The sequence below is a fragment of the Pagrus major genome, chromosome 10 (assembly GCF_040436345.1).
Source record: "Pagrus major chromosome 10, Pma_NU_1.0".
Classification (NCBI taxonomy): Eukaryota; Metazoa; Chordata; class Actinopteri; order Spariformes; family Sparidae; genus Pagrus; species Pagrus major.
In genome coordinates, this window is record NC_133224.1 from 2,792,655 (window position 1) to 2,815,739 (window position 23,085).

The 23,085-nt window shown below is 40.0% G+C and overlaps 2 protein-coding genes across 5 annotated transcripts in view; both read right to left on the bottom strand.

Annotated features, from left to right (window-relative positions):
* Window positions 1-5,498: 5,498 nt before the first annotated feature.
* LOC141003237 (uncharacterized) overlaps window positions 5,499-23,085 on the bottom strand; it is a 30,823-nt gene continuing 13,236 nt past the window's right edge. Inside the window, exons 12-15 of the mRNA XM_073474528.1 lie at window positions 13,132-13,449; window positions 6,779-7,096; window positions 5,911-6,246; window positions 5,499-5,791 (exon numbers count right to left, since the gene is read on the bottom strand). Of these exons, the coding sequence (XP_073330629.1) occupies window positions 5,691-5,791; window positions 5,911-6,246; window positions 6,779-7,096; window positions 13,132-13,449 (1,073 nt within the window). The 3' untranslated portion in view covers window positions 5,499-5,690. The remainder of the gene's footprint in view (window positions 5,792-5,910; window positions 6,247-6,778; window positions 7,097-13,131; window positions 13,450-23,085) is intronic.
* Window positions 18,127-21,871, bottom strand: LOC141003241 (sialoadhesin-like). Of its 4 annotated transcripts, none has more exons than XM_073474535.1 (7): window positions 21,768-21,871; window positions 21,628-21,675; window positions 21,086-21,284; window positions 20,258-20,357; window positions 19,618-19,762; window positions 19,380-19,495; window positions 18,127-18,789 (listed from the first exon to the last, which is right to left on the bottom strand). In XM_073474535.1, the coding sequence occupies exons 3-7, from the start codon at window positions 21,137-21,139 to the stop codon at window positions 18,704-18,706; spliced, it is 501 nt and encodes a 166-aa protein (XP_073330636.1). In that variant the 5' UTR covers window positions 21,140-21,284; window positions 21,628-21,675; window positions 21,768-21,871; the 3' UTR covers window positions 18,127-18,703. The 4 variants fall into 4 exon arrangements, with proteins under 4 accessions (XP_073330636.1, XP_073330637.1, XP_073330639.1 ...); XM_073474537.1 differs by lacking the exon at window positions 18,127-18,789 and adding an exon at window positions 18,825-19,138 and having other exon boundaries at window positions 21,768-21,859; XM_073474536.1 differs by lacking the exons at window positions 21,628-21,675; window positions 21,768-21,871 and adding an exon at window positions 21,476-21,610.

The window sequence follows — 23,085 nt, forward strand, 5'->3', positions numbered from 1 at the left end:
TTTGGTATCTGGGACAACAGGATAGAAGAACCGATACTGCTGCCCTCCAGTATCAGATATGGGAAACCCATCCCACAGGTAACTGGATGGATGGATGGATGAATTGACCTATAAATGTCTGGATGGATGAAATAATGAATTGACCTCCTCCCTCTCTCAGGTCAGTCTGTCCCGGGTCGGCTGTGCGTCCGTTTTGGGTCTCAGGAAGCAGAACGAGGACCGCCTCCATGTCGCTCGTATCCATGACAACCTGCTTTACTTATTCAACGGCCACGCCGGCCCGCACGCTGCAGACTACTGCTACACACATATTTTAATGTATAAACTTTTAGTACTTCCCTCCATCTGTTTCGTCCTCCATCCTTCCTCATCTCACTTTCCTGCCACTTCCTGTTCCTCCATCTCGACCCTGTTTCATAACTCGTGTTGTTGATGGAGCTGGGGGTTGCTTCTCTAAATTATTCAGAAACATTAAAGTCACGCTCATGTTAACAACAGAGTGTCCGCCGTTTTATTCAGGCTCAGATACACTGAAGGATACACAGACACACATTCCACTGTGGTGCTCATATTGGTTAATGAACAGCCCTTGAAATTATTTAAAATGTTGGTAATTTTGACTCTTGAATATTATGTGCAGGACTTGATAAAGTTTGCCTCTCATGTCTAATGTTGTGAGAGCAGGTTAGGTTGAGTTGACCAATCAGAGAGCAGGTGACTGGAGCCTGGAGGTGGAGCATTGCAGGGGAACATCTACGTCGTCTCCAGGTCCCTCTTCTTCTGGTCGTCCTCATTCAGAGCTGTCATGGACATAATTAAGAGAGAATTCTGACAAAAAAGGTAGAACTCAAAAAATGTTTTTACCCTTCCGTAATTATGCTGTTATTAACACTTCTAATTAATGTCAAGAAGCATCTATTAGATTCTATCTGTAAGAAGTTAAAAGGGCCCCATTACCTATAAACTAACACTTATTACAAGGACCGTATTATAAAACGTTGCCCTGTAGGGTTTGTATACAGAGTATGAGCGTGTTCGTACCTCTAACAGTGATCCAGTTCTCATGAGTGTCTCCGTGACCATGAATGACACACTTGTAGAGTCCTTCGTCAGCTTTGGTTTCTGCTGTTAGAGTCCAGTTGCCCTGAGTTCCCCACCTGAGACACAAACACACAGAGGAAAAGAAACTGACACTTCATGCTCATATAAGATTCAAGGAATATGTTGATGAAGGTAAGTTTGATGTGAATAATAAACTCGGGTTGAGGAAAGTTTTACTTGAGCACACGGTCGTTCTTGTAGAAGGTGGCTCTGAGGTTGGAGGTGATTTCCTTGGTGGTTTTGTTGATGTGTAAACAGCGCAGCATCATGTCCTCCCCCTCCAACACAGGAAGCCGCAGACTCTCCATGACATTATTCACAACTGCACAGAGAGAGACAGTCTTTCATTTGACCCAATCCGGAGAAATAAATGCTACAGTTCAGAGAAAACACAGCAAACTCAGACATTTTGACTCACTTAGGCTAGCCTACTAGCAAGCTAGCTGCTAGCCGCTAGTGTTGTAGCTTGCATTAAAATGTTGCAGTGGCTGTTCTTATCACAGAAAGGTAGAATAACAAGATAATTCAGAAAAACATCACCTTTTCACCTAACTTTTTTTTTTAGCTAGCTAGTCAAGCTAATCAGGTGAGCTAGAAAGCTTGTCAATGTATATTGCATTAAGCTTTGCTGTACTCGTATTCAAAAAACAATGGCTATTTGGGGCAGTGTAGTCTAATTTATTAATTTGGCTTTTCTTCATGGCTGTTTGGTCTCATCTGGTCCCAGGGCAGAGACCATTGTTTCTCACAATTTTGTCTGAGGGCAGAAGTTGTATTTTTCTGTTTTAAGGTAACGTAGTTGGACAAAAGTGAGTCAACTGTCTCCTCTGGTCTCATGGCTATAAGTGTACAGCAACACTTATGCATGCAAATAAATCACAGCGTTACAACACAGAATCTGTACACATTAATTCCAACATGCGGCAATGCTGGAAAGCTCTTTTTAACTGACAGATCTGGTTACAACGCAGCATCTGTGCACATTAATTTCATATTAAGCAGCACAATCACGGCTCAGCAAAAGTTTTATGCTCACACACAATTCAAGGAATATGCCGTCAAGAATATGAAGTTAAGTATCACATTGATCACTCAGTGGACAGCCAAACAACATTAAAACAGCTTAAGTTTTGATTATTACAACCAATATTTGTCTGTATACATTAATTTAATGCAGAGAACTGTGGTTTTAAGTGGCCTCACACGGGGCACCATATATATATATAGGATATACACTACTAATAAATGTAATTTATTAATCACTTGAGATTATTGATAAAGCACTCGTAAATGGGGCACCACCTCCGTTCTTTTATCTCTTTGACTAATCCCTGGCTCAACAGGACCTGTGAGAAGACACCACACAAATATACCAAACTGAGATTCACATCTCAACTTCAGAACTCCTGACTGACTGACTGACTGACTGCTGTAGCGTAAAAGATCGATCACACAGTCACATTAGCCAAACACCTAATCTAGGCCTTAATGTAAATGTCCCAAACCTTTTTGGTCTTCTCTCCAGGTCCCATCTTTGTCCAGACCAGTTGCATGTCCATCGTGTCGCCGTAGTTCCCTTTGTCATTGTGTGTGGTGCAGTTGAGCTGTACAGTGTCGCCCACACTGACGTACCAGATCAGAGAAATGACCATCCTTGTTGGCAGGACTCCAGTGTTCTTCTTGGTCTCCCGTCGCTGTACATCTGATGTTAGAAAGAGAAGAAGTTCCTCTGTTTTACCAGGTGATGACATTATCTGTGCTTATCAGTCCTGTGCATCATGACCTCCTTTTTCAATGTTTCATATATTATTTTTTTATGTTTTACAGTCACAACTCCAGCCGACTCCTAGTCACTCATCACCTGCCAAAACACTCACTCTTTCTACCTGCTCACCTGTTCCAAACTTGGCTTATTAACTTTCTGTGGCACAAAGTGCAAAGCTGGATTTTACTGCTGCAGTTGGTGAAGGTGGAGCTCATTTTGAACTATTCTGGATAACGGTTGAGAAAATCACTTGTACAGTCAGACTGTTGAACAATACTCACTATGAGATGAAGATCCTGCGCTCACAAAGTAGCAGTAGACACACAGCACTGACAACAGAGAGAGAATACAATGAGTTTGCAGCTGTTGACAGAGTTTTAGTATAAAATGTAATAAATGATGCAGTCACACACTTACAGACTGAAACGTGTCTCGTCCTGCTGAAGTCTCGTCTTTCTTCTGTCACACTGATGAATATCAAAGATTTGAGCGCTGCTGGAACTTTAACGTTTGTTTTCTGGTCATCGCCCTGAAACGCTCTCAGTGGATCATGTGGCTTCGAACCAAGCTCTGTGATTGGTTGACAAGTAGTGGTTAATTGATTTTTGGTTCTGGTGATCAAAGGTGAAGCTTTTTTTAAATAAACAAGAGAACATGCATTTCTGAGTGTGTTCTTTCACCTCATTTTGTCCATGTCAGTTATGTTATGTTGGTAAAACAAACTAAAACTCAAAACTCCTGTTGTTATTCTGTTTTATTAGTTATTGTTGACATTTACCATGACATCATAAATCTGAGCGATATGTAACGTAACTCTTACTTCAGTCATCACACAGGTATAAAATAAGCCTGCCAACATCTGTTTGAGACCGTTTGTTCAAACAGATGTTGGCTTGATTTTAAAGGACGTCTTCCTCCATCTGTGGACGAGATTTCACTGGACAGAAGTCTCAAAGAGAAACTAAACACACAAGTTCATTTTCTGGACATCAACGTTGATAAAGACAATGTTATTCTGGTTTGTTGTTCTGAACAGGGTCGATTAAGGTAGAAAACTGTGTGAGTGCTTTAGAAAACATGTTGAAGCAACTGATAAAAACTGGAATATAGTGAGTGTGACAATAAAACACAAACAGATTGAAAGTGTCAGGTGTCTCCTTCAAAGTGAGACCTCTGTCCGAGCTCACAGGATCTAAACGACAAGTGGCCTTCAGGGACACTGAAAGTCTAAAAAGAAACAAGAACATGTTTCAGTCCAAATCTGGTTATTGGTATACCGCGGTATTTTTAAAATGTCTTCAAAATGTTGAAAAAACACTGATACACTGATAAATTGAAATAATTTCACCAAGATTTATATTTAAATAGATTTATTATATATTAAAAGGGTTAGGGTATAAGCAGCCTGTTTTTGAAACGCGTCCTGTAATGTCTGCGTTACAAAGGTAGAATGAGATGTACTGGCAGTAGCACTCGATTGGCCAGAAGCAAACCACTCTGTGAAAAAAATGAATAGAAAATGTCATTATTAATTATTACTGTCATTGTTACTTAATACTAAGGGTGCAACCAACAGATCACAAAACTCACAATCTAGATCATATCACTTTTGTGAGAAACAGGTTGGATAATTTTTTAGATCAAAACAAAAAGGATTATTGTTAAATTAATTGTGAATACTCTATTTTGGCTCTTATCTCTATCTAGACACTTCTTATATTCACCATTTTAGATTATTCTTTATATATAGTCTATTCTACAAATAATCCACAAGTATTATATATTTCTGATATTACTTATATATACAGTATATTGGCTGTCTGTCTCTGTCTGCTTGCTCGTCTGTTGTCAATCTGATTGGTCTAATGGCTGCTGAGCCACAGGTAGACGCTGCTCCGGTGAACGGAGCTGAGATGAAAGTCAGTCATCTCAGTCAGTTTGCATTCATTAACTCAGTCCACCCAGTATGTGTTTGTCTCAAATCCTCCTCACTGCAGCTCTGCATCAATATCTGGGGAATTATTAGGTCGACTTTAAAAAGTAAAATCTACAATTAATAAGTGGTTCAGATAACGTGCCAAATCACGGATCAACTTCGTTCAGTTATACCACTATCTGGTCAGTTTACATTAGTGACAACAGCAAATTAGACAGAGAAAACTCGACATACACACATCATGCACCTGAGCTTAAGGTTAATTTACCTTGCATTCGCTAAGAGAGCTAACAGTTGAGGGTGATGGTCGTGCAAATAAGTAAGTAAATTGGATGTGTTGCTGCCCCTCGCAACAACTTTCTTCTTGCAGCTCCTGCAGATAGGGCTGCCATCCTCGACCAGCTGTCCCTGAGCATTCTCATAATAACCAAAATACGCCCAGACTTCAGATTTGGTTCTCTTTGAAGGCGGAAAAATGCCTTGAGGGCCGCTACTATCACGTCCTCCCTCCGCCATGTCTTCTTCACTACATAAAAAGCGCACGGTGCACGCTGCGCCTACGTAGGGAGACTTGGATAAAGTATCTCGCGAGTTTTCCACACCATGGTTATCGACCGCGTCGGTTACCATGGTAATTAAAACTTAAACGGTAACCTTCACCATCGGGAATTTTACCGTGGTTTACTGTGACACCGGTAACCGTTACATCCCTAATAGTGACCAATAGTGATTATATAGAAGGAGTCAGAGTGAAGAAGAAGCTGATAAAGCTTCATGTTGTCATCCACCGTCCATCAGCTCCTTCACCTCCATTGTCTCTCTGATCCAAAGTCACATCGGAATCTGATCTGATGATCAGATCAATAGTCAGAGTGACAAACAGACCAATCAAGCAGATTGATCTGCCATCAGATGATCAGTTGGAGTTGGATCAGTTGAGCTGCTTCTGTTCCTGATTTTGATTGTTTCATCTGTGATCTGAATTCTCCCTGCAGAGGAGACAGAGGACAGTTGGACAGAGAAACAAACAACCAGAGACAAACAACCAACCAGAGACAAACAACCAGAGACAAACACAAATACCTCTGACCTGTATCTTCATACTGACCTTTGACTTTAAACAGCACTGTTTTCCCTCTCACGATGTCTCCGTCTGTGTTGTAGACATCGCACCTGTATGTCCCTGTGTCTGTGTGTTTGGGGTTTTTCAGGGTCAGACTTAAGTCTCCAGTTTCCAGCAGGTCTTTGTTCATCTCTGTCCGGTCTCTGTAAAACTGGTTCTGTTCTCCAGGCTGGTCAGAGCCGTTCTGATACACCTGGACCGTCATTGTGGGTTCGGGATTATTACGTATCCACTTCACTTTAACATCATCAGGCAGGGGAACTGTGGTTTTGCAGGGCAGCTGGACAGACTCCGCCCCCTCATCCACCTCCACCTGACAGACTGAGAGGACAACAAGTCACAACATCAGCTGTACAGACAGCAGCAGCAGGTTTTCATGACTTTATTGAATTATTACAACATTGTACAGAAACCTGATGTTGTGCTTCACAGTATTGTTTCATCTGTTGACATTTACATGTATTGATGTTTTTAAGTAATGAGTCTATCAGGGTCACTTTGAATCTTATTTTATTTTGTCTTTGGGGGAAGAGAACCCCATCAAATGTTCTCAGACTGATTTTTACAGATGCTGATTTGTTAACATAAAACCTGTAGCATACAAATAAGTTTTTAATAAACAATTAAAAGTTTCTGACAAACATGTTTAGAAGGAAACTGCCTGGATTCTGTTCGTTGACAGCATTTTTTATCAGCCAGGAAGTTTTAAACTGCTGTTTCACTCAGAGGTCGTAGGTCAGAGGTCGAGTCCTCCATGTTTTTTGTTTAGATACTAAAACACTTACAGGATCAGGAAAGGTGGCTTTGGTTCAATATAAAAGTCCTTTATGGATGACAGTTTTGCAGTACTCACCTCTGACCAGGAGCTCCACTTGTTTCCACATCAGGATGGTCCCGTCCCTGTCGTAGAAGCTGCAGATGTAAAAGCCTCTGTCCATGTCTGTGGGGTATTTCAGAGTCAGACTGAAGTCTCTCAGCGAGTTTCTCTTCATCTCTGTTCGGCCTCTGTAACGATGATGCTGCTCGTCAGTCAGAAGGCCATTCTGATACACGTGGACCTTCATGTTGATACTGTTCGTCCACTCAACTTTAGCATCATCAGGCAGGTGAACTGTGGTTTTGCAGGGCAGCTGGACAGACTCCGCCCCTGAATCCACCTCCACCTGACAGTCTGAGAGAACAACAAGTCACAACATCAGCTGTACAGACAGCAGAAGCAGGTTTTAATAACTTTATTGAATTATTACAACATTGTACAGAAACCTGATGTTGTGCTTCACAGTAATGTTTCATCTGGTGACATTTACATGTATTGATGTGTTTAAGTAATAAGTCTATCAGGGTCACTTTGAATCTTATTTTATTTTGTCTTTGGGGGAAGAGAACCCATCAAATGTTCTCTGACTGATTTTTACAGATGCTGATTTGTTAACATAAAACCTGTAGCATACAAATAAGTTTTTTGTTTTTTTCACATTCTCACATTTTTATTAAAGTTTTTTACATTTAAACAAAGAGATACAGATTTTCATTATGAATTCCATTGCATAATTAGATAGAAAATTAGGATAGATGTGGTAAGAAAAAAACAAAAAACAGAAGAATAACAGTCATGGTTACTTGTATCTATTATCCAAAATAAAGTACATACATTTGAATCAGTCAATCCTTAAGCATTGCTCACTGTGTCGTACTGCATCCATTTCTCCCACTTAGTCGTGAAGACATTTTCTCTCATTCTGAGCCGATGGGTCATTCTCTCCATAATGCAAACCTCTCTTATGATCTCTAGCCACTGCGTTGTAGTGGCTAGCCCTGCACCAGTTCCTTGTCATTGCTTTTTTACATGTGACCAATAACATCTTGGTTAAATATTTATCTTTTTCTGGAACATAATTATTCAAACTACCAAGATACATAACTTTACATTCCCTGGGTATTACATATCCCAACATGTCTTTCATCACATTATGCACATTTTCCCAGAAAGGGTTAAGTTTATGACACTCCCAGAAGATGTGTGTGTGGTTTGCTTCTCTCTCTCCACAGAACCGCCAACATGTATGTTGGGAACCAATTTGTTTACTCTTCAGTTTAGGTGTAATGAAGTAACGGGTCAGGTTTTTCCATCCAAATTCCCTCCATGTTCTTGAATTTGTAGTTGTGAGTTGTGTTTCACACATATCATGCCATTCTTCCAGAGTAATGTTTACGTTCAGCTCCCTCTCCCACTTCTCTTTAATGTATAGAGTAGAAGCAACTTCTGAGTCTTTCAGACTTTGGTACAGTACTGAGACTGCCTTGAGTTTAGTTCCACTGTATGTCCTGGTCATTACATCAAGTACACCATTTAAAGTTTTCACAGTTTGTATTTCCTTTGTAAAAAAGTCCCTTAACTGTAAGTATCTAAAATGGTCCTTGTTTTCTAATCCATAACTCGTTTTTAACTCCTGGAAGTGCATTAGATTCCCATCCTTTGTTAATGTACACATGGCTGTGAGCCCTTTCCTACCCCAGTCCCTGAAGCTGTGGTCACTTAAGCCTGGTTTAAATCTGTCATCATATGCAAACCAACTTAGCAATTTTACATCTTTCTCTAATTTGTGTTGTTTGACTAAATCAAACCAGATACTCAATGTGTGCAAACTTACTGGATCGATCGTGTCTTGTAGTGACTTCATTAATTTTGCATCACCAATCAAGGACTGGGTTTGAATACCTGCCACCACCCTCTCAATGTCTTTCCACTATGCAGTATAACCTTTGTCACACCACTTGACCACTGGTCTGAGTTGTGCTGCACGGTAATAGTCCTTCAAATGGGGAGAGCCATACCTCCTTTATCTTTTTCCAATTGTAGTGTACAATATTTTATCCGTGGTGTTTTGCCGTTCCAACAAATCTGGAGATCATTTTATCCCAGATTTTGAACTTTTCTTGTGGAATCCTAATAGGCAGACACTGAAAAAAATATAGTAGTCTAGGCAAAATGTTCATTTTAATTACTTCAATTCTTGAGTTGAAATCTAATGGCAGGGTCGACCATCTTTCTATGTCTCTACTTATTTGAAGATGGATCTGGTCATTATTGCTTTATAAAGGTGAGCGAGCTGTTTTGTTAGAGTCACACCGAGATATTTAATAGTTTTTGATTGCCATTTTAATTGGTAAGTTCTCTTGATTTGTGGAGATGGGGTATAATTAAAGGTCAAGATCTGTTTTTTATCTACATTTATTTTGTATCCTGAGTGTTCGCCGAATCTATTCATAAGATGCATCAGCTGAGTAAAAGTCGCATTGGGGCTGTCCAGGTATATCATAATGTCATCCGCAAATAGACTTATTATGTGTTCCTGTCCATTAATATTAATCCCTTTTGTTTCCTCACTCTGTCTGATCGCCTGCGCTAATGGCTCAATATATATAGCAAAGAGGAGCGGGGATAAGCAGCATCCCTGTCGCGTACCTCTTCCTAACATTATTCTTTCCGTTAGGCTCCCATTAACTTTTATTCTGGCTGTAGGATTTTGATAGATAGTTTTAATACAATTAATTGAGTCTTTATTAAATCCGTTCTAGTACTAAATATATGAAGTCCCAGTTTACACTATCAAAGGCTTTTTCAGAATCGAGACTTAGCAAAACAGCACTGTTTTTATTAGTTTGTATTGTGTTATTTATCTGGATGGTCCTCCTCATGCTATCTCGTGTTTGGCGCCCTGCAATAAAACCAGTTTGGTCTTCGTCAATTGGGTCATTTATAAATTTCCCATATCTTTGTGCTATAATAGATGTACGTCAAAAGTCCCCATCTAGAGGTCACCTGACCTCACTGAAGACAGGGAGGAAAATACAAGCGCTCCTACCGGAGAAGGACACGCCCACCTCAGGTGCAATCATTTCACCTGATGAGAGCTTATATATACTGCCTGCCTCCCTTTGTTCTTTTTTTTGACCCCAGCCATGTGTGCGTCCTGTAAGTTGAATTCCTTGCTTAATATTTGATTTACTTTATTATTGCACACAATTTTTGTTGACATTTTTGAACCTATGTTAATCATTTTGTTCTCTATTTGCAGAGCTTAAACCACACATAAGAAACCTTATAAAGAAATCTGCAAAGAAATGAAAATAAAATAAAACTGCTCTGCTTTCTGAACTTGGACTCCTGCCTCACCTATGGGTCCTATCTTTTGTAATTCTCCAATAGCTGGCAAATCGAGTGAGTTGAGAAACTGTCTTTTTTCCTCCTCACTGGATGAGGGTGGTTGTGTATATAGGTTTTTGTAGTAATCTTTAAATATTTTTTCTATTTCTGCAACATTGTATTTTAATTGGTCTGATTGAGGATCTCTGATTTTGTGTATTGTATTTAGCGCCTGTTGTTTTCTAATACGCATTGCCAGTAGTCTAGTGGCTTTGGGGCCAGTTTCACAAATCTAAGTTTTTTCTCCATCTCTCCTCTCAGTATTTTGTCTATTTCCCCTTTTATGGTCTTCATTTCCTGTAGGAATTGAATATTTTGGGTGTTTTGAGATTTTATTTCCAGGTTTTTTAATTTTCCTATCAGATCAAGATAAGCCGCTTGTTTTAGTTTCTTTTGATTTGATGTTATAGCTATTCATTTTCCTCTAATTACGGCCTTTAAAGTGTCCCATAGGATTGTCGGGTTTATTTCATCTGTAGCATTTTCTTCGATGCATCTTTTTATTTCCTTTCAAATTTGCTCAATTATTACTTTATTGTTCATTATGCCACTGTTCAGTCTCCCAAGTTGTGTTTTTGTCTATTATTAATATGTACAGTTAAATGTACCGTGTTGTTGTCCGAAATATCAGCCACTCCAATTTTACATTCTTTCACCTTGTGCATGTCCCAGTTATTCATAAATACACAGTCTATTCTAGATTGAGTGTTGTGAGTGTTGGAATAGTGTGTATAGTCTTTCTCTGTTGGGTGGAGTTCTCTCCATACATCTGCCATACCCTGTTCCTTCAATGACATATTCATGAATTTAGATAGGTGAGTATTACTTCTTTGTGCTTGTTGTGTCTATCCTATGATCCAGAACTACATTAAAATCCCCAGCACACATCATAATACCTTCTGATTCTGATGCTATAATTTTAAATAGTTTTGAAAAAATGTTTAGCACTTTCTGGCGGGGCATACACATTGATTAATTTGACTATCTTGTTCTCTAATTTTCCTTCAAAAAGAATAATTCGTGCCTCTTCATCATTAATTTCTTTTAAGCTTTTCATGCTCTTCCTGAGATAAATGTGTTTCCTGGATGAAGATGACTTGTGCTTTAAGTTTCCTCATTTTCAAAATGACCTTACTTCTCTTAATTGGGTTGTTCAGCCCATTTACATTTAATGACACTAGTGAGATACTACTCATATTGTTTTTGTAAAATCTTGTACTTTCCTTGGATTCGTATCGTAACCATGACAGCCAACAACAACTTCGTACGAACATAGAACAGTTTGATGTAGAACAGGGAACAATTTAACTTCCAAAAGTAGGCACGTGTCCATGTGCGTGCCTCCCAAGTTACCTTCGTGGGGTGAGGGAATATCCTGCAGCATATGGGGCCACCTCTCTAGGTAGGTTTGGTCTGATTGTCCAATAATGTCTCTGCATTAACCTCCTAGCAAAAATTATGCTCTTAGCTACCGATAAGATATAACAAGGGGAGACAATCGATCAATATTATGACCAATTAAAGGAGTGCAATCAATATTAATCTGTTCGTCCGTGTCCTTCTTTAGTCTTTTAAATGCACTCACATACCTCTTTGCCCATTATTTCCTTTGAAATTCCTGAAGTCTCTGCTTGCCTCGCTCAGCAGTATCTTCTGAGTTACCGACTCGTTGCCACAGTAATGACCGCTGGAGTCGCTCTTCCATCCCGGTCCTGGCTGCACCTCTCCCCGGTACCTCTGCCGGGATTCCCCTCCAGCTCAGCTCTTTGGCAGCCTCCTGTGCGCTCTCATATGTCCGCGGGCCAGCTTCCCAGTGGATCCTGATTTTCGTCAGGGGCGTCTGGAAGTGTATTCCTTTCTCCTTCAGGGCTTTTTTAACACCGTTTACCTTTTTAATTCTTTTCTTTTCCGGATAACCTCGGTGGCGTAGTCATGATCAAAAAAGAGTGCTCTGACTTGGTAGTGGATTTTTTTTCTTCCAGGCTTCCCTCATCACCGTCTCTTTGACCGTGTATTGAAGGAAGTTCACCACGATAGATCTCGGGGGTTTATCAGCGTCTGGTTTCGGCAGTAGAGCTCGGTGTGCCCGCTGTATTTGTAGATCCATGTTTGTTGGCAGAGGCAGCTCATTTTTCAGAAGTTGTTCAATGAATTGTGTTACAGAGCTGCCCTCTGCTCCCTCTTTTAGACCAAAGATGTGGATGTTATTCTGTCGATTTCTTCCCTCTTGGTCTGTCAGCATATCTCGTAGTGGTCTCTGTTTTATAGATTGAAGCAGAGCTTCTTTTGCCTCTATGTTCCAGTTTTCTAGCTCTTCAATTCTCTGTTCGGTCTCCGTGATTCTCGTAGTTTGTGTGGCTAGCTCTGTTGTTGTTTCTGTGAGCCGCTGGTTAATGTCCTTCATATAATCCTCAAGTTCTTCTTTCATTTCCTTTTTGATTTCTTCTTTGAATGTGGTGATGTGATTTCTTTAACGATATCTTTCAGTCCCGCACGAATCACCGCAGCCGCATCGGTCTCCATGTGTTCTTCCTCACCCTCGATGTTGTCTGCTACATCGCCTCCGTCTTCGTTGGTCAATTTGGGTTGTTTTTTCGGGTTCTTTTGGTTTGTCTGTCTTCTTGGTTTTCCTCTCCTTTCCATCTATTTCTATCAAGATAATCGAATTCGGGGTTTTTTTATCGAGTACTGATCAGGAGCTAGTTACCTATGCTGCCATCTTGGGCTGAGTCCCACCGGAAGTCCCACAAATTAGTTTTTAATAAACAATTAAAAGTTTCTGACAAACATGTTTAGAAGGAAACTGCCTGGATTCTGTTTGTTGACAGCATTTTTTTATCAGCCAGGAAGTTTTAAACTGGTGTTTCACTCAGAAGTCGTAGGTCAGAGGTCGAGTCCTCCATGTTTTTGTTTAGATACTAAAACACTTACAGGATCAGGAAAGGTGGCTTTGGTTCAATATAAAAGTCCTTTATGGATGACAGTTTTGCAGTACTCACCTCTGACCAGGAGCTTCACTCGTTTCCTCATCAGGATGGTCCTCTCCCTGCTGTAGATGGTGCAGGTGAAGGTGTCTCTGTCCCAGTCTGTGGGGTATTTCAGGGTCAGACTGAAGTCACTCAGCGAGTTTCTCTTCATCTCTGTTCGGCCTCTGTAACACTGATGCTGCTCGTCAGTCAGACGTCCATTCTGATACACGTGGACCTTCATGTTGTTACTGTTCGTCCACTCCACTTTAGCATCATCAGGCAGGTGAACTGTGGTTTTGCAGGGCAGCTGGACAGACTCCGCCCCCTCATCCACCTCCACCTGACAGACTGAGAGGACAACAAGTCACAACATCAGCTGTACAGACAGCAGAAGCAGGTTTTAATAACTTTATTGAATTATTACAACATTGTACAGAAACCTGATGTTGTGCGTCACAGTAATGTTTCATCTGGTGACATTTACATGTATTGATGTTTTTAAGTAATAAGTCTATCAGGGTCACTTTGAATCTTATTTTATTTTGTCTTTGGGGGAAGAGAACCCCATCAAATGTTCTCTGACTGATTTTTACAGATGCTGATTTGTTAACATAAAACCTGTAGCATACAAATTAGTTTTTAATAAACAATTAAAAGTTTCTGACAAACATGTTTAGAAGGAAACTGCCTGGATTCTGTTCGTTGACAGCATTTTTTAATCAGCCAGGAAGTTTTAAACTGCTGTTTCACTCAGAGGTCGTAGGTCAGAGGTCGAGTCCTCCGTGTTTGGTTTAGATACTAAAACACTTGCAGGATCAGGAAAGGTGGCTTTGGTTCAATATAAAAGTCCTTTATGGATGACAGTTTTGCAGTACTCACCTTTGACCTGTAACTTCACTTGTTTCCTCATCAGGATGGTCCTCGTCCTGCTGTAGACGGTGCAGGTGTAAAAGCATCTGTCCCAGTCTGTGAGGTATTTCAGGGTCAGACTGAAGTCTCTCAGCGAGTTTCTCTTCATCTCTGTTCGGCCTCTGTAACGATGATGCTGCTCGTCAGTCAGAAGGCCATTCTGATACACGTGGACCTTCATGTTGTAACTGTTCGTCCACTCGGCTGTGACGTTCTCAGGCAGGTGAATTATGGTTTTGCAGGGCAGCTGGACAGACTCTGCCCCTGAATCCACCTCCACCTGGTAGACTGAGAGGACAACAAACCACATTTACAACATCAGCTGTACAGACAGGAGCAGGAACTGTCATGGTAACAGGACCTCACCGTCCCATCCTTCTGTTATAATCCCAGAACTAACTGTCGACACTCTGCCTCAACAATCACGGTCGACTTACAAGACTAAAGATGACAACCATTGGCATTCTGGGTAGTGTAGTAGAAGTGACATACCTGACATGAAATACTGCCGAAAATGCACTAAAAGACTCCCCAAAACAATAAGACCAACAGCCAGGAGAACCAGGAGAGCTGTGGCCCAGGATGGAAATACAAATCGTTCTGTGGGAAACAGAAACATAATGAACATGACCTTTGACCTTTATCTACAGTACTGACCTCGGACCTGTATCTACAGCTGGTTTCAGGGATTGTGGCTGACCTTTGACCTGCAGCTGTACGTCCGTCACTCTCCGTTCTCTCTTCATCCCCCGTCTGAACCATCTGACGGTGCAGGTGTAGGAGCCGCTGTCAGAGAGGCGGAGTTTTGTCAGATTGAGGCTGAGGTCTCCACTTTCCAGAGCATCAGCCATCATGGATGTTCGGCCGCTGTAAAGCTGGTTTTGGTCTCCAAGCTCATCACCTTCCTGCTGACGCTTGTGGACGGTTGTAGGATGGAGATCCAAGCGACTCCACACCACTGAGGGGGCGTCCACGTCAAAAGTGGGAAACTCACAGGGCAGCAGGAAAAAATCCTCCCCCTCATACAGCTCCACAGCTGAGGCATGCTGGGAAACTGTGAGGTCACACAGGTAGAGAGGTTAAATTACAGCAGCAGTCTAAGATGTGTGTTGATATCTGACAACTTATTAACACTTTTACTATCATATCACATCACACTATCAAACAGTCTTGTTAGCTAGGAAGAGGCTGAATGCTAACGCTAGCTGTTGTCTAACGGGAACTAAAGGCTCATCAACTATGTTCATTTATGTTGAAATATGGCCTGATGTCCCTCTGCATGTTCACTGATAACCATTTGTCAGATTCCTTTATACATTACACATTATATTACATTATATATACATTTATACAAGTTGCAAACTAGAACACATCTGTTTATCTTACCGTGCACGAGGATCACAAACACCACAAACATCTTCATCTTCCTGTAAAAATGACAATTTAAAATATTATTTAATCTGCTTCTCTTTTCAAACACTCAGTTTACAGCCAGTTGTCACGTTCCTCCTGAGCATCAAGTGCCACTGTAACACAACTTTAGTTTCACTTTAATGTTTCCACTACAGCAGCTTGTGGAGTGTAAAGAAACAGGCTGAGCACACAATAGATAGATAAGGCTGCTAATCACTGCTCACATGGTTAGTACTAAAACATATCTGCTGTATTAAGGGCTACTATTTTTCAAGGTGCAGTGTTGTCAGATGGTCTGTAGAGGGAGCTCCAGAGTCACACTAAACAGTACAGTGATTCCACCTGCATTCAACTGGAAGTTATAGAAATGTATCTGAATAATGAAGAAATTGCTAACTGGGAGCTCAGACTGGTGCCTCAACAGACAAATAATAATATGAAGCAATAACAGTTAAAAAATAAACCATATTTTCATAGTTTTTGTGCCGATGGAGACATACTTTATGTTAAAATGTTACAAATTTACAAAGACTGTCGCTGGCAAAGGTTTTTTTAGTTTTAGCTAATTAATTTAGTCAAAATATAGGATAAATATATGCCCACTTTAAGTCAAAATCACCACCTAATAATCAGTTTTTTAATGCAAAATTAAATTTAATCAAAAGTTTACTTTTGTCTCTGTGAAAGAAAAGATGTACGAAAAAAATAAATATGTGATGTTGCTACAAAAAACAAAACGCTTAAATAATATTCGCACTAATACAACTCTGGAATTTAATTTTCTCAAAAATAATGATGATTTAAAATGCAGTCACAGGTTTGGTAAGGGCGATAATGGTTCTGTAAATTAAAACATGTTAACCAAGTACAACTTAAAATGAACAGCACATCTAGATATGACTCAAAGTGTTTCGACGGTACAAACACAGCTGAAACTCCACATTATTGTAATTTAGCTCCTTTTCACACACAGATAGTTAACACAGGTTAACCTCAGCCCAGGTCTATATGATCCACACTGCATTTCTACTAATCCTGGGTTAACTGTGAACTGTTGGAACACACAAGTGCTTTGAGGTTAAGCTGCACTTTCTAGAAAGTTGTGTTACTACTCTGATTACTTTATAATAATAATAATAATAATATTATTTCTATAGCACCTTTCAAAACCAAAGTTACAAGGTGCTTCACAGAATATAATAGCATACAATACAAGAAAGACAAATTAAGCAATTGGAGACTATTTAGGACTTTAACAGTAATCAGTAACATTTTGAATTGAGTTTTGTAATGGATGGGTAACCAGGAGTCTGGCTGCTGTACTTTATACTAACTGTAGTCGGGCAGCTGCTGTGTTGTTTAGACAGGTGATAATGAGTTCTGGTAATCTAGACAGGAGAAAATGAGGGTGTGGAGGAGTTGTTCAACTATGTTTCCGGGTCGCACTGGTTTGACCTTGGCAATTATTTTGATCTGTAAATAACAACTTCTAACTGGACTGTTAATGTGTTGATTTAAGTTCAGGTGGTGACTGAAAACAACACCCAGGTTTCTGGCTGATTGTTTTGTATTCGTTGTTAGTGGTTGTAGTGTCGTATCTTTCTTAGCCTCGGGCAAAGTCCAATTTAGTAAAGCATTAATGTGGATCAAGTCATGAATAAGCTTTGTACGTGGATCAAAATATAGGATGACTTCATTCAGCAAGTGGAACGGCACCATGGTTTCAGAATCAAATGAATCATAAAGCTTACTTTTATTTTAAATATTTACATAAAAACTCATTTTTGTTGACACAGAAGTAAGGATTAGGAATAGCTGTAACCTACATAATGTATTTAGTTATAGCTGTTCAATCATCATTTTAATGACAGACACTTCTTACTTATGTTTTGGAATAAATGCAAGATAGAATTAATATGTAGCCCGTTAGCTAGCATAAGTGACATTTTTGCTACGTCATACCACTTTCACTTACTTATAGTGACAATTTAAATGTAAGAAACAGGAGACTTACCTCACTAGAGTCACTACTAATAGGTTACTGCCGTCACTGTTACTGTAGTTTGCTTTAATTCAAAAAATAAGACGCAAACAAATGTAGAAGAAGAAGAAGAAGAAAGGGAGAGAGAGAGACTCTATGTTCCTTCTTCCGGTTCTGGCTTGGTGCCAAAAACACACACACCCTCTTGGCCATAGACATAATAAAGAGTAGCCTAGACGCCGCATTGGCTGCTGGGGCGGAAGAAATGCAGCCGCCATCTTGGACCGGTCACCCGCTCCACTCAGTGTAATCTGTTTGGCAGGCGCAATGAAGTGTCAATCATAACTCACTGAATACTAAACTGATTTTACACGTGTTCAACACTAATATATGGTAGAGAAGCAGAAGCAGATAGTGGAAGTAAAGTCCTGCTCAGCTATTTTAATAAGTTGAAAAATGAAGAAACAATATATGAATACATTATATATCTATATATATAACATATAACACAATAGACAGAAGTTATATATCAGAGAAAATTAATATATATAAATCATATATAGAGTATCAATGTAATTCATATATATATATATATATATATTTATATATATATATATATATATATATATATATATATATATATATATATATATATATATATATATATTGTTTCTTCATTTTTCAACTCATTAAAATAGCTGAGTAGTACTTTACTGCCACTATCTGCTTCTGCTTCTCTATCATACTGTATATTCTGCAGGATGTTTTGGGTCTGAATAACATTTATTTATAGATTTGTTTTAATGCCATTCAATGGGACTTTTTACAATATATATGATTAAACATGTATACAAATGTCTTCAGAAAGGTCTAATCCAGCTATATAAAGAAATCAAGGATTTTTTTAACTTGTACTGGTCACCTGGGACTCATTTGGTATCTGGGACAACAGGATAGAAGAACCGACACTGCTGCCCTCCAGTATCAGATATGGGAAACCCATCCCACAGGTAACTGGATGGAAGTAAGGATGAACTGATCTATAAATGTCTGGATGGATGAAATAATGAATTGACCTCCTCCCTCTCTCAGGTCAGTCTGTCCCGGGTCGGCTGTGCGTCCGTTTTGGGTCTCAGGAAGCAGAACGAGGACCGCCTCCGTGTCGCTCGTATCCATGACAACCTGCTTTACTTAATCAACGGCCACGCCGGCCCGCACGCTGCAGACTACTGCTACACACATATTTTAATGTATAAACTTTTAGTACTTCCCTCCATCTGTTTCGTCCTCCATCCTTCCTCATCTCACTTTCCTGCCACTTCCTGTTCCTCCATCTCGACCCTGTTTCATAACTCGTGTTGTTGATGGAGCTGGGGGTTGCTTCTCTAAATTATTCAGAAACATTAAAGTCACGCTCATGTTAACAACAGAGTCTCCATCATGTTTTATTCAGGCTCAGATACACTGAAGGATACACAGACACACATTCCAGTGTGGTGCTCATATTGGTTAATGAACAGCCCTTGAAATTATTTAAAATGTTGGTAATTTTGACTCTTGAATATTATGTGCAGGACTTGATAAAGTTTGCCTCTCATGTCTAATGTTGTGAGAGCAGGTTAGGTTGAGTTGACCAATCAGAGAGCAGGTGACTGGAGCCTGGAGGTGGAGCATTGCAGGGGAACATCTACGTCGTCTCCAAGTCCCTCTTCTTCTGGTCGTCCTCATTCAGAGCTGACATGGACATAATTAAGAGAGAATTCTGACAAAAAAGGTAGAACTCAAAAAATGTTTTTACCCCTCCGTAATTATGCTGTTATTAACACTTCTAATTAATGTCAAGAAGCATCTATTAGATTATATCTGTAAGAAGTTAAAAGGGCCCGATAACCTTTAAACTAACACTTATTACGAGGACCGTATTATAAAACGTTGCCCTGTAGGGTTTGTATACAGAGTATGAGTGTGTTCGTACCTTTAACAGTGATCCAGCTCTCATGAGTGTCTCTGTGACCATGAATGACACACTTGTAGAGTCCTTCGTCAGCTTTGGTTTCTGCTGTTAGAGTCCAGTTGCCCTGAGTTCCCCACCTGAGACACAAACACACAGAGGAAAAGAAACTGACACTTCATGCTCATATTAAGATTCAAGGAATATGTTGATGAAGGTAAGTTTGATGTGAATAATAAACTCGGGTTGAGGAAAGTTTTACTTGAGCACACGGTCGTTCTTGTAGAAGGTGGCTCTGAGGTTGGAGGCGATTTCCTTGGTGGTTTTGTTGATGTGTAAACAGTGCAGCATCACGTCCTCCCCCTCCAACACAGGAAGCCGCGGACTCTCCATGACATTATTCACAACTGCACAGAGAGAGACAGTCTTTCATTTGACCTGATCCGGAGAAATAAATGCTACAGTCCAGAGAAAACACGGCAAATTCAGACATTTTGACTCACTTAGGCTAGCCTACTAGCAAGCTATCTGCTAGCAGCTAGTGTTGTAGCTTGCATTAAAATGTTGCAGTGGCTGTTCTTATCACAGAAAGGTAGAATAGGTAACCCTAACCCTAACAAGATAATTCAGAAAAACATCACATTTTCGGTATTAATGAGTTAGTGCTATCGACATTATATGTGCCCATACATGTTAACCATAAGCACTAGCTAAGCTAGCTAGCTAGTCAAGCTAATCAGGTGAGCTAGAAAGCTTGTCAATGTACATTGTATTAAGCTTTACTGTACTCGTATTCAAAAAACAATGGCTATTTGGGGCAGTGTAGTCTAATTTATTAATTTGGCTTTTCTTCATGGCTGTTTGGTCTCATCTGGTCCAGGGCAGAGACCATTGTTTCTCACAATTTTGTCTGAGGGCAGGTAAATCCCTCCTGGTCTCAGGGCAGAAGTTGTCTGAGGGCAGGTGAATCCCTCCTGATCTCAGGGCAGAAGTTGTATTTTTCTGTTTTAAGGCAACGTAGTTGGACAAAAGGGAGTCAGCTGTCTCCTCTGGTCTCAGGGCTGTAAGTGTACAGCAACACTTATGCATGCAAATAAATCACAGCGTTACAACACAGAATCTGTACACATTAATTCCAACATGCGGCAATGCTGGAAAGCTCTTTATAACTGACAGATCTGGTTACAACGCAGCATCTGTGCACATTAATTTCATATTAAGCAGCACAATCACGGCTCAGCAAAAGTTTTATGCTCACACACAATTCAAGGAATATGCAGTCAAGAATATGAAGTTAAGCATCACATTGGTCACTCAGTGGACAGCCAAACAACATTAAAACAGCTTAAGTTTTGATTATTACAACCGATGTTTGTCTGTACACATTAATTTAATGCAGAGAACTGTGGTTTTAAGTGGCCTCACACGGGGCACCATATATAGTATATATAGGATATACACTACTAATAAATGTAATTTATTAATCACTTGCAATTATTGATAAAGCACTCGTAAATGGGGCACCACCTCCGTTCTTTTATCTCTTTGACTAATCCCTGGCTCAACAGGACCTGTGAGAAGACACCACACAAATATACCAAACTGAGATTCACATCTCAACTTCAGAACTCCTGACTGACTGACTGACTGCTTACTGTAGCGTAAAAGATCGATCACACAGTCACATTAGCCAAACACCTAATCTAGGCGTTAATGTCAATGTCCCAAACCTTTTTAGTCTTCTCTCCAGGTCCCATCTTTGTCCAGACCAGTTGCATGTCCATCGTGTCGCCGTAGTTCCCTTTGTCATTGTGTGTGGTGCAGTTGAGCTGTACAGTGTCGCCCACACACTGACGTACCAGGTCAGAGAAATGACCATCCTTGTTGGCAGGACTCCAGCGTACTTCTTGGTCTCACGTCGCTGTACATCTGATGTTAGAAAGAGAATAAGTTCCTCTGTTTTACCAGGTGATGACATTATCGGTGCTTATCAGTCCTGTGCATCATGACCTCCTTTTTCAATGTTTCATATATTATTTTTTTATGTTTTACAGTCACAACTCCAGCCGACTCCTAGTCACTCATCACCTGCCAAACACTCACTCTTTCTACCTGCTCACCTGTTCCAAACTTGGCTTATTAACTTCCTGTGGCACAAAGTGCAAAGCTGGATTTTACTGCTGCAGTTGGTGAAGGTGGAGCTCATTTTGAAATATTCTGCATAACGGTTGAGAAAATCCCTTGTACAGTCAGACTGTTGAACAATACTCACTACGAGATGAAGATCCTGCGCTCACAAAGTAGCAGTAGACACACAGCACTGACAACAGAGAGAGAGAGAATACAATGAGTTTGCAGCTGTTGACAGTGTTTTAGTATAAAATGTAATAAATGATGCAGTCACACACTTACAGACTGAAACGTGTCTCATCCTGCTGAAGTCTCGTCTTTCTTCTGTCACACTGATGAATATCAAAGATTTGAGCGCTGCTGGAACTTTAATGTTTGTTTTCTGGTCATCACCCTGAAACGCTCTCAGTGGATCATGTGGCTTCACTCCAAGCTCTGTGATTGGTTGACTAGTAGTGGTTAATTGATTTTTGGTTCTGGTGATCAAAGGTGAAGCTTTTTTTAAATAAACAAGAGAACATGCATTTCTGAGTGTGTTTTCTTTCACCTCATTTTGTCCATGTCAGTTATGTTATGTTGGTAAAACAAACTAAAACTCAAAACTCCTGTTGTTATTCTGTTTTATTAGTTATTGTTGACATTTTCTTATTTACCATGAAATCATAAATCTGAGCGATATGTAACGTAACTCTTACTTCAGTCATCACACAGGTTTAAATAAGCCTCTTTCAGAAATATGGTACCAGTCTGCCACATGTGGGCGAGATAATCAAAGGTTTTATGTCTTTTGAATCTATTATTCTCACAGCTTTAGATCCATTTTCTGTGATGATGCTCCTCAGTTTTCCACTTTAAATATTTGAATTCTCACTTTTACTGTCAGATCATCAGACCAATCAATAACCAGATAATGACTGACATCGTGTCTCACAGCATCAGGTGTTGTTCCTCAAGCCAACATCTGTTTGAGACCGTTTGTTCAAACAGATGTTGGCATCATTTTAAAGGATGTCTTCCTCCATCTGTGGACGAGATTTTACTGGACAGAAAACTCAAAGAGAAACTAAACACACAAGTTCATTTTCTAGACATCGACAGTGATAAAGACAATGTTGTTCTGGTTTGTTGTTCTGAACAGGGTCGATTAAGGTAGAAAACTGTGTGAGTGCTTTAGAAAACATGTTGAAGCAACTGATAAAAACTGTAATATAGTGAGTGTGACAATAAAACACAAACAGATTGAAAGCGTCAGGTGTCTCCTACAAAGTGAGACCTCTGTCCGAGCTCAAAGGATCTAAACAACAAGTGGCCTTCAGGGACACTGAAAGTCTAAAAAGAAACAAGAACATGTTTCAGTCCAAATAACAGAGTTGATCAACATGTGACATCACACACAGATGATCAATAGTGACCAATAGTGATTATATAGAAGGAGTCAGAGTGAAGAAGAAGCTGATAAAGCTTCATGTTGTCATCCACCGTCCATCAGCTCCTTCACCTCCATTGTCTCTCTGATCCAAAGTCACATCAGATCAATATTCAGAGTGACAAACAGACCAATCAAACAGATTGATCTGCCATCAGAGGATCAGTTTGAGTT